The sequence below is a fragment of the Phaenicophaeus curvirostris genome, chromosome 25 (genome assembly GCF_032191515.1).
Source record: "Phaenicophaeus curvirostris isolate KB17595 chromosome 25, BPBGC_Pcur_1.0, whole genome shotgun sequence".
Taxonomy (NCBI): domain Eukaryota; kingdom Metazoa; phylum Chordata; class Aves; order Cuculiformes; family Cuculidae; genus Phaenicophaeus; species Phaenicophaeus curvirostris.
In genome coordinates, this window is record NC_091416.1 from 4749789 (window position 1) to 4762113 (window position 12325).

General features: G+C 43.9%; 1 protein-coding gene across 14 annotated transcripts in view; it reads right to left on the reverse strand.

Annotated features, from left to right (window-relative positions):
• Positions 1-12325, reverse strand: part of GRAMD1B (GRAM domain containing 1B) — a 127150-nt gene that overhangs the window by 102916 nt on the left and 11909 nt on the right. For 4 of the 14 annotated variants that reach the window (XM_069876484.1, XM_069876482.1, XM_069876481.1 and 1 more), the window contains exon 1: positions 4333-5287. The exons of 1 other annotated variant lie outside the window; for it this stretch is intronic. In XM_069876484.1, coding sequence (XP_069732585.1) covers positions 4333-4694 — 362 coding nt within the window. In that variant the 5' untranslated portion in view covers positions 4695-5287. Of the gene's footprint in view, positions 1-4332; positions 5288-12325 lie in introns of those variants that run through there. 9 more of the 14 variants (XM_069876490.1, XM_069876487.1, XM_069876486.1 and 6 more) reach the window with 4 other exon arrangements.

Consider the following 12325-nt stretch of genomic DNA (forward strand, 5'->3'; position numbering starts at 1 on the left):
GAACAAACTCAGCAAGGAATAACAAAAATGATTCAAACTATTCACCAATCCTTGGCATTCTGGCTTGTTTCATCCCCCAGTAGGGGAGCATGTTCAGATTAACACTCACACAACCTTTGCCCAGCATAAATGCCTCAAGCAGAACTGTTCAAGAATGAAGGATTTACCATATTTCAGCTACTGTCTATATATATACAGTTGTTGAACATCCACATAGGAGCCCAATGATAGTGCAAGGCCCACTCATTTACTCTCAGCTTCTGCAAGGAAGGATGGAAGCACAGGATCTCATTCCAATACTGATCTTAGCAGACAGTCCTTCAGGCAAAGGTGATCTAAAGAGTCATGACCAGTTCCAGACAGTACTAGAAAGGGTGGCTTTAAAAAGTAAATAAATTCAAGCAGATACTCCCCACATCAATAATGCATGTTCACTGCACGCATAGCAAAATGCTAACAGATTGCATCTACCAGCCTCGGAGGAAAGAAACACCATCATGCCTTAAAATAATTGTGCACTTGCGTGCAGAATTCATACTTTATAAAGCTGCACGCAGGTAGATAACTCCTATCATTACCTGGGCAGCAAATTATGGATGAGGAATATAGGCAAGAAGCTGCCTGCATCCCTTATGTAAATAATCCTGTTTATCATCTGTAGAGTCCTCCCAGAGCACCAAATTTGTAGTTTGCATCATCACAGTTCATAGATCATCATAGCAGGTAAAGTCACTTGGTCTGTTCAGCCTGGAGAAGAGGAGAGGGGAGACCTCATCACAGTCTGCAGCTTCCTCACAAGGGGAGGAGGAGGAGAAGCAGCTGCTGAGCTCTTCTCTCTGGTCACCAATAATAGGACCCAAGGGAATGGTAGGGGAGGCGGGTTAGGTTGGACATTAAGAGAAGGTTCTTCCCCCAGAGGGTGGTGGAGCACTGGAACAGCTTCTAGAGAAGCAGTCGCAGCACCGAGCCTGACAATATTCCAGAAGCATTTGGCCAACACCCTCAGCCCCACAGTGTGAATGTTGGGGTGTCCTGGACAGGGACGGGGCTGGACTCGATGGTCCTTGTGGGTCCCTTCCAACTCAGGACATTCTGTGGCTCTATGATAGTCTTATACAAGAACAAGTTACAGGGAAACTCCTACCCCTGAGAAATAGCTTCATAACTGCTCTCTCACCTTGAACAACTGTGTCATAGGCAACCAAGGCACTTGCATGCCATCCTGCTGTTTAACAAAAATAAACAAACAGCCTCTCTTCTGCTCTCACTATTAACCACCTAATAGCTTTTAGAGAACCAGCAGGTAAATAAAACTTAAAATAATCCAGGCTGTTAAAAGCTAACTAGCTATATAGCACATTTTGTAGGCTGGAGGTTCCGGATGAAACAAAGCAGCCAGCCTTCATTAGACCTGGAGCATTACAGACAGCCTTTCAAGTCCTAAAAGCATTTATTTATTCACTTGGATGCTTACTGTATGCTAATGGTCACAGAGCTATTGCTCTTGCTCAGGGGCATGTAAGCAACACATGCATCACTGGAACAAGTCAGCTGGTGCAGTTTATTCCCAACTACCAGCTTTCCTGGGAAAGCTCTGCCACAAAAACAGGCAGATGGCTGGCTGTGTAATGGGGCTAAAGGTTACCTGACTCCAAAAAAACTTTAGAACTGCTTAACACTTTAACTCAAAAGAGAGGGTGACTGTGTTCATTTCTCTGGCAGTAACAGCACACTGATGGCTGACCCTTTTCCAGGTAAAATCTGGGAACCTTAGCACTTAATTGCGTGCCTGTGCTCCCAGATATGTGGCACATCGACCACCTCGGCAATACTAGACACAATCATCTTGCAATTATCCAGCTGGACAGTTCAAACAGAATTGGTGTAGCTCAGCCCTGAGATGAATTCTTGGAGAAAAACCTGGCTGGTATGTAGATGTGGCAATTTGGGACACGGTTCAGCAGGCACAGGGGTGTTGGGTTGATAGTTAGACTAGATGATCTTAGAGGTTTTTTCCAACCTTAATGATGCAGCCTGATCCAGTGGGGCGTGTCCCTGCCCATCACAGAGGGCTTGGAACTAGATGATCTTCAAGGTCCCTTCCAACCCTAACTACTCTGTGATTCTATGCTACGATTTAACCGCCTCAGCCTCCACTGCCATAGAGTAGTCCCTGTTGTCCTTAAACGAGTTAATAGTACAGTTAATGACATTACTAGCATCTGTCACAAACAGCAAGGACATAGAAGAGCAGCAAGAAAGAGCCAGTGCTCCAGATGATGTCTGAAGCAGGCACAGCCTGTCTGCCTTCCCCTACACCAGCCTCCTCCCTGCTAGAGCAGGGGGCTCACATGCAACAGTGCCAGGGCACGGTAAGGTTTGCCACACAGCTTTAGCTGTGAGTCTCTTTCAAATTAATGCCACAAAATCCTTTAGGGTTCATCGCTCTGTGACTAATTCCCCACAGATTCTGCTTTCTCTGTGTTGTTTCCGTGCCTGCTGAGTTTTGAAAGCTCAATGACGATCTTTGCATTCTGCAAAGCCAGAGGCTCAGCACAAAGCAACCAGCAAACTTTGTGGGTCTTTTTTTTCCCTTCTGGACTAAAAAAGGAAAAAGTTCCACATGAAAAAGTCATGTTTCCCATTGCAAAAAGGATGGATTCGGTAGCCTGCTACAGATGAAGAAGGTGCCATGCTGGCTTTGGTATGCTAATGCCACCTAATCTATCAACCACTTCAGCCTTTTTCCAGTCACTGCTTCAAAAACATAACCAGGATTAAAGCAGAAATGTCTTAATGATGAATAAGCAGAAAGCTGTCAGCATAGCCGTGGAGATATCACGTGCACACAAATGAACTAAGTGTTCTTATGTATTCACACTGAAAGAAACGTGTCTTGGCCTCTGTCTCAAAACACATTCACCACCACTAAGTCCAAATTAAACCCTTCAGCTGTAAAGTCATCCCCTCTATTGTACCTCAGATCTGAACATTGGGATTCTGACCCTACAGAAAACGCCCTTTGCGTTACCCTTACTCTGCTTTCTATGCTACAACTGAACCACCACTTACACCACCACAGCTCAGTGAAAATCAGTAATATTTAATCAAGCTATAGTGTGCGATGTTAACTTTCCAAAAGAGGCATTACCAAATCCTTGATGACATGCATTTATTGACAAAGCTTCCCCAAAGCTTAATAAAATGACAGCTTGACTTTGCTAAAAGGATCTCAAGCATGAAGACTTTCCGCATAATTAGACTGGGCATTAGTAAAAGAAAAAAAACCTTTGTCCTATAAAGACTACATCAACACAGCAGTAAGGGAGTCACCCCAGTCTGTTGGGTGCAGAAAGGATAATAATGAAGTTGCTTTTTTATCACAGTACAGGACGTATTTTCAAGCATAAATAGGCTTTATGGTAGCTGCAAAGCAATAAAAGAAAAACTGGTCTACGCCAAGCTGGTACAACCATTTATAATGCACTCATTTCTCAGAGAAACCTTTAGAAGTGTTTTGTGGGTTTGGGGCCTTCAGAAAAGTCAATTATTCCACTCTGCCACTAAAGGTAAACTACGCTGCATGCTGTAGACCCTGACTGCACCCTCAGAGGGTTACACAAAGTGCAGCTTTTTTCTTCATGTGGCCACACGGTAACTCCCTGAGCAGTAATTGTCCTGCGATGACAAGCTCTTGGAGGGTTCCATGAGCCAAATTACCAGGTAACTTTCAAGTCTGGAAAACATCCAAGAACTGAATCCAGACATCTCGACACGTAGACCTCCCTGCTAGCCACAAGGCTACTTGATTTCTCTCTCATCCTCACATTCTCCCATCTGAAGGAAGGATTTTAGAGGTCTGAGCAGTAAGAACAAGCATCACCAAAACCAACACTGACATAGGTTTGGCATCATCACTCCCTGCCCTGGTTATCCCAGCAGGGAGGTCACCTCCTCTCTCCTTCAAGGGTCTCTTCAGGAGACCTTAACCAAATCACACTTTATCACCCATTCTCTCAGGACAGTCTCCCTCATTCAGAACCGAGTTCTTTTCACGGGCTCCGTATTACCTACAGAAGGTAGGCAGAGGCCCATGAACAAGTCCAGAAGCATCAGTGCTAGGATCCAACACACATACTGTTGGCACATTAGGATTAGGCCATTTGGTCTGGCATTAAGTCCAACCAAGTACATTACCCATTCCAGCCAACTGGTGAGGACAACGTCCCAGTGGAGTCACGCCAGGATTTCTAGGGGAACCATAGACCCTACCTACCTATGGTGGGAAGGCTCTTCTTGGAAGCACGGAAGGAAAAGTGGCCAAAAACATACCTGCTCTCACTGTATTCCTTCTTCTCTCTCACACGCAGCCACTTCCGAAGAAGGAAGCGCTTGCGCCGCGGGGAGGCACTGGGTGTGGAGCAGTTGGACCAGGGAGTGTCCTCATCACTGGAGGGGGTGATTTCAATGGATGGGAGCTGCAGGTATTCCTTGCTGGAGGAAGGAGAATCCTGATACCTGCTGGCCTCCAGGCTCTGCTCCTGCACATTCTTCATCCGCCTCATCTTGAAGCGCTTCCTGCGCAGGGTTGGGGTGGACGAACTGGACCAGGCACAGCCACCCTCCACCACCTGCTGCTCGGGGACTTGCAGTGCTGGGAGCTGCAGGGTTTCGGTCATATTGGCAGCTGGCATCAGATGCCCTTTCTCTTTCTGCTCCCACCCCCAGGCAAACTAGCCCTGATCTCAGTGTAAACCACACCACAAAACCACAACTTGCCTTCCTCCTCCCTCACCCAGCCCAGTCCTGCCCTCCTTCTCAAGCAGGAAACCTCATGGTCTTCACGTGCTCTCATTTAACCAACAGCAGGGTGGGGAGGGGATGCTCAGGACACAAACATGCCACAAGGGAAGCCAGTTTCAAGTTTCTTTTCTCCTTCTCGTCTCTATCAAGGTCCTTCCCCTGCCTTGTCTCTCTGAAAGCAGTAGGTTTAGCAGCAAGACCAGGGCTGCCAGCAACCACTTGGCTCGCTTTCAGCTTCCCCCCCTCTTTGCCTTCTGTCCTCTTTGCTCGGGAAAGAAAATCTCCTGGGGCTGCGCTAGGAAACTCAGCTGTGGTCTTCTCAAGAGACGAAGCAAGCATGGAGTGTGGAGCGGCGTGGAGCTGTGAGGAGGTCAGAAAGAGAAACAAAGAGAGGGAGGGAAGGAACAATACTAGATAATATCAGGAGAAAGAGTAGGAGGAGCAGCATGTTCTTTTTCTGTAGCGGGCAAGACATACGCAGGCAGCTGTTGCAAGGGTAGCTGCACTCTTAATCCCACGAGACAGGGTTTATATTACCAAATATGCTGCTGCCACAAATCAATGGCATGAAAAAGGGTCAGAGGCAAAACAGCCTTCGGTTGAAGCCAATAGGATAGGCTATCTCCTCATCCCACCTTCCTGCTCGGACAGCCCACCCCGTGCAGGGAGCGAGCGAGCAAACTTGGACTTCAGCCTTCTTTCACAACTCGGTTTTTTATGGCCCCATCGACTGCTCTCAGAGAAGAAGAGGGGCTGTGGGATAGCTAAAAAGGCAGCAGCAACAAGTGGCAGCAGAACTGCGAGGCTGGTTGGTTTTCTTAGCTCAGATTCAGGTGAGTGAAAGCCGATAAAATAATTCTTGGAGGGCAACGCTGCTTCCAAAATGACAGTAGGTGATGGATGGTCTCAGGTCCAGAAACAAAGACACCACATAAAGACAATTAGACATGCAAAACAAATTTCAGACCAGGTGAAAGACACATGGAAGATTCCCAGGCATTTAATACAGAAGCTCTACCAAGGGCCAAGCACTGGGAGGAAGAGCAGCAACAGGAAAAGGTTTGCAAAATTCTGGTAATAAAACCAAATCTGAGAAAACAGCATGACAGAATCTCCATCAAGATCCCCCGAGCTTAATTAAATGCTCCTGACTGAAGCTGTATTTTCAGGTGGAAAGGTGACAGAGAACTTAATTCTCTAAGGGAATGACCAGAATTAAGTTATGTGAATTTTAAGAGTGCAGAAAAAAACCCCACACATCTCTAAATCAACCTGACACAGCTTTTGTTTTCATTATTCGAGAGCCTGAACCCTTACAAATATTAGTTTCAGGTTAGAAAATACTCATTTGTCAATCCACATCAAAATAATTATTCTTGCCTTGACTTCCTCAGTTTTGTTTGAAAATAAGCTTCACAAGAACTTAGAATATCAAAAACTGCCATCAACACCACAGATAACTAAACACGTCGCAAGGGAAGCTTTGACAGCAGAAACAAGGGGGAAGGAAACGTTTCAATAATGTGAGCATTTAAAACAAAACAAAACACAACTGCCATATTCTACAGCTTTGTGCTGTCCTTTCTACTCCACTCATCCTGTGAGTTAACAGCTTCAGCAAATCTTCAAATCAATATCTGGAGCTCCTCTCGCCTCGGTATCAATGCATCAGGTGCACACAGACAATCAGAATGCCTACTGCAAACACCACTGAAAAGTAAATAAAGCAGTTTCTTCAAGTCTAAGAAACAGAAATCACCAGATTAAACATAATACAAATGTTTTATATTCCATATTTGAAGGCTTGCTTGAGCAGCTGTGCATCTTCTCTGCCTCTCAATGGCTGATACCTTTTCTTCCTCCTCTGCGATACAGAGAAACCTGAACACGAATGTTTCAGCCATTGTTGCCGTGATTTCATAGAATCATGGAATGGTTTGGATTGGAAGGGACCTCAAAGCCCATCCAGTCCCACCCCCTGCCATGGGCAGGAACACCTCCCACTGGATCAGGGGCTCCAAGCCCCATCCAGCCTGGCCTTGAACCCCTCCAGGGATGGGGCAGCCACCAGTGCTCTGGGCAACCTGGGCCAGGGCCTCCTCATCCTCTCAGCAAAACATTTCTTCCTAAGATCTCATCTGAATTTCCCCTCTTTCAGCTCTAAACCGCCCCCCCTCATCCTCTCCCTGCAGTCCCTGATCAAGAGCCTATTGTGTCACCACACATTCAGGAGCCACCTGTACATAACCTCACTGGCTACCTATTAATGCAGAAAATTGAACTTCCACCATCTTCTCGTGGCATGTGGCAACCAAAACCCCACAATATCAATCCTACATTTTAACCAAGCATGAGTATGTGCATCTGTGGTGGAAAGGATTAGTAGCTCTTTGAAGGCTATCATAAAGAAGTTTTGCTCCATATATTAATGAGCTTGATGTCCTGTGGAATCTTTTATCAACTACACAAGATTCTCATTTAATGACAAAAATAAATGCAAATAAGAAGGGTGAAAGTTGGCACTTTTTGCATGCTTTCTTTTGTAATAAATAGCACCGTGGACACTGCAAACCCTCAAAAGCCCCACAGATGTTGTCTAATTAATCAACAAGAGACTTGTAGTACGTTGCTTTGGGCAATAGTAGCTTTTAGTAATCTCTTTCTTTGACAAAGAAAAACTGGCCCTTTCACCATTTTGCTTTTTGTTGCCATGGCCATGCCAGTACAATTTCTTCACCCTCAGATTCATGGAACACTAGTGGAATTCATTTTAGTAAGACAGAGGATCTTTTCCCACTCCACATGAAATGGAAAATAATTCTCCAAGGCTGTGCCATGAGAATCTTTCCACTTAGAAGCGGGTTCACATGCACAGGGACTATCACTTTAATTCCAAGTACTTTTGTGATTAGTAAGCAACACTTATTTGCACTCCAGCATTCTTTAGTGCATTTTTAGTTTAGAGAAAGGATGCTGGCCACCTGTCTGATGCTCTTAGAAAGAAGAGAAGCTATGTAATAAGAGAAACTCCTCAAACACCTGATCCAGAAGGTGAAAATACCAACCCTGATAGAGCACTATTTCTGTACACACAGCACAATTTGATTGCTTCCTTGAGAGCCCAGATCCTTCTTCAATGACTGCTCCTATAGCTCAATGATCCATCTAATGACAGATTCATTAAAGCAGCAAATAGTTGTCAATACTTCAGGTTGATCAACAGTCTCTACTTTCCTCCTGCTCCTGCATTCCAGGTTTCCCAGTATCCTCAGAAGAGGATTTATGAATTAAGCAAAAAAGAAAGAAAAATCCTCTGAAAAAATAGAAATCCCTTCGCTGAATGAAAAATGTAAACAAATGCCAGCCCAGATTCTTTGCCAGTCATCACCATAATGGTACTCCCCTATGTTTAAGGGACAGCTAAATGTCATCCCTGGTAAAAGGAAACCAAGTAGGAGAAGGTACAGAGAGCACACTGTAAGAAAACAGTGTCTTAATTAAAACTAATACTTTTTAAACACAGGAAATGTATATGGCTTCTTCAGAATGCTAACGAAGTCATTCAGATGCACAGTATCTCGCTGCAGAAGCTCTGCCAGATCAGGCAGGGAGACTACTGTGCCTACAGATTTGGAAAAATTCAAGCCGTATCTTCCCATCCAAAATCCCCTTTTCCACCAGCTCAACAGCAGGTTTAACTTGCTTTCTTCTCCGTGCACACAGCTGAAAGTTGCAGCTTCTGTGTGAGAAACCTGCCGTGCCCACAGCAGCACAGCCCCTGCTGGGTCAAAACTGCAATTTTCAAATTCCAGAACTGGTATGGGGGGGTTCTGTGAAAGCTCTAGAATGATTTAGAGAATTTAATTTAAAAACAAATATATTTCTCCATGGTTTTCCAATGGTTTTCTGTGAGAGCAGCAGTGTTATCTTTGAAATTGCAACACTTCCTTACACTAGGACTTTAGCCACCTTTGGTCTTTGCATATTAAATTCAAATAAGGTCTATTACAATTTGATGTTTGATGACTAGTGGATACACGCAAGGAACATCTACTGTCTCATCATCCTTACTTTACTGACCTACAGCTCTGCCCCTTTAAGTCGTTCACTACCAAGCAGCAGTTGCTAACATCTGAACATACACAATTTTTATTTTGGATACATGATCCGACCTGCATGTGTTGTTCTCCGAAACCCAAGGACTATGTTACAAGACAGACAAGAATCTCACAGGCTGTGGGGTGAGAAATACCAGCAACAGGCTGATACCTTATATATTACAAAGCAAGACGGAGACGCTCCGATAGCCCGTGCTTTCCCCAGTTCTTCCCTGCTCAGTACGTTTATGCGGGACTTGCCACAATCTCTTGTGGCAGCCCAATTCAGAAAGCAGTTGGGCACATCATTTAATGACCACAGATCCTGATGACTGTCTCAGTACCTCTTCCCCCATCTCCCAAAAGACATGCTGCAAAGGAACATCAATGCGTTTTTACCCCAGAGGGCTCAGCATGTCATTTCCACGCCACCTGACCATTGAACAGAACAGTTTTCATTATAATCTGACCAAAAATAACACAAGTGCTTTATTTCAAGCGTCAAGTCACCAAGAAATTAACTTTTGATTAACTTACATGAACTGGACCAGCCTCTGGGATAAGACTAACACGTCTGTCATTTTAGTCAGAGATAATCATCCTCTAAATTAAGATTTAGGTGTAAATGTACTTACACCGCAAAGCACTACACAGGCTAAGTGCGTTACAGAAGGTGACTTGATCCAAATACTCAGAGGAGGGACTCTCAGCTCCTACTGGAATCACATCATTGTCATCAACGTGGGTAACAACAAGGGACAGAATGAAGTTACAATAGGTTTTAGCCATGTTGTAACCAGCCTCTTGTACCAGAGCTGAGCACAACATGTAAAATACATTACGTTACACCCCAGTTGCCAGTCATTTAAAGAGGCTGAAAAGAAGGTTGATTCTGACAGGGCTTTCTGCTTAGATGTTAACCTATCTCTGTCTGTGCCTTTCTTTCTAAAAGAAATAATTTTTATGTTAGCAATAACCATGAAAGGCTTCTACCTGCGAATTCTCACTAACAGAGTAACACACGTAACTGGGCATTTAAGTTTTGGCCTCGTACACAGAAGCAAAACACAGATTCTCCAGAAACTATCCAGAATTCCAGTTATTGTCAGACATTATTCAAATAGCGCAGCACATTAAGTATTTTTTCAGCATTAGGACAATACTTTCACAGTTAACTTCTTCAGGTGTTGCTCTTCCTCCAAACTAAAGAGGACAGTTGAACCAAAAGACAGTGAGCAAAACAAATGAAATCAGCATCAGGGCTCCGCAATAATAAATAATTCATCAGAAAATGGCAAAAAGGCAGAAGTTCAGGACCTTTTTCCTCAGCTGGAGTTTAGAACTGAGTGAATTATTTGCTCTGCTTATTTACACTGTTCAAGACCTCTCCGCTTGAGCGTCTGAAAAGGAAGCTCCTTTTTTCCTCAATCAAAAGGAGGGCATCTAAGACAGATAATTAAATTCAGTCCTCACAAAACATAGAGCAGCCCATTAGAATGAATTTCCATAGGAGTTTGATATTGGGTTTGCACTAAATACATTGTGTGTGAAGGGAGCTAAGGGATTCTGGCCAAATCCCTTGGAATTTCTCTACCTGTACAGCACTCACCTAATGGGTCACAGCTCACAGCACACACCATTAACCACAGGAGAACAAGTCAAAGTACAAAAGGTCTCTGAACAGCACATTCTTCCCCAGCCAGCTGCAATCTCTGCCTCAGTAGCTCGGGTCAGTCAAGCTTGCTGTGTTTAAGCAGATCTGCACACAGAAGCCTGCACACCAGCTCAAGGAATCCAACCACGGTGCAAAATTTCACTCAAGTGAAGAGAAAACTTCACTCTTTGGGAAGAGAAAACCCACCGCCTACACAAGTGTAACAACCTCTCATGGTTCTCATAGAAAATCTGATTATGCCTAACTTTTATTTGACCCAAGAGCAAAAAAATTAAGATTACAACAAATCCTTGCTTCCCGCTGCTAAACCACATGCAAATAGCACCAAAGAGCTGGATTCCAGATCACCCCTTGACAAGTGATAAGCACAGCAGTAATCATGCCTTGCAGCATGCAGTCCTGCACAATGCTCTTGGAATTTTTAGATTTGTACAAATGACTGAAAGAGCCCCTTTCCTCCAGCACTGAAAATCAGGTCTCAGCGGACAGTTCTGAAGAACAGACCTGTATCTCCATGAAAATATGAAGGAACTTCCACAAACAAAAAGCTTTTCTCATTGAGCAAGCATAGTCCTCGAAGCACAAGGTGTTAATAGTTGAAAGGAAAAAAAAAAAATCCACATTCACAAGGAACAGGACAAGTTGAAGTACGCGAACATCAAGGTGTTGGTATTTGCTTCCATTCTGCACCCAGACAAAATAAAGAATTGCAAACAAAATTAACAGAAGGAACCACATTTTGTTACAGGAAACCCTACAGTCCAGTCATTGAGACTCTCAATAGTAGTCATTTTTCATTTCATTCAAGGAGGATGCAGCAAATTACTGCACAAAAAAGGAGTCAGTCTGGGAAAGGACAGCTTTACCTAATCAGAAGCGCTCAGGCTTGAGTCTCAAACTCCTAAAATACGTGCAGTGCCCTTTCTGTGAGCATGGGTTATGTGGATTGGCTTCCCACCTGGGCCTTTGTTCAAATGCTTTAGCAAGTGCTGTATTGTCCTTTCTAGGATGGCCTGACTCCAATTAAAATTCGTCTGGCTAAAAGCAGTGGTTCCCAGCTCATGACTTGCCTGCTCTTTGGGACGGATTCAATTTTGAGCTCCTATATTTCCTGTGCCTAAAGAGAATAAATTATGTTACCCATAGCTCGTTATTTTGTACCAGCAGCATGGCTGGAAGTGGAATAGTCTTAAGTATTTCTGCTTTCTGTTACATATTTAGGACAACTAAAACAAATCCTGAAAGAACTGTCATCTCCCTCTTCTTTTCTTTACAGAATAGCAAGAGACAGAACATTTCTCTGTCCTACAAAAAACACTGAGAGAAGAAATGCCTGCCAGAAAATGATTTTTCGACTTTTATTCTGCACAAGGCCAAATGAAAACCACCAAAACTAACTCTGAACTCCTGGAAGCTACTAAAATGACAGGACAAAAGAGATTCTTGCCTATGGTGGGTAAATTCATTTTTTAATAAGCACGTAGTAATTGCTTTATAAATAGTCTTATTGTCCACCACCTCAAGTAACTACACCACCAGCAGCAACGTAACTGATAGAGCTCATTCCTTCAATTAGCAAATGCCTGAGGACAAATGCCATTTTTCATCCTGATCTCCAAAAGAGGGCTATTTGCACAATACTTCGTAAACAGCTGAAAAGCATCTCCTCCAGCTGGCTTTGCCATTTACGCTTACAATCCCACACTTGCCATTCTGAAAACAAAACCAGCCAAATGCATTTCTTCCTCCT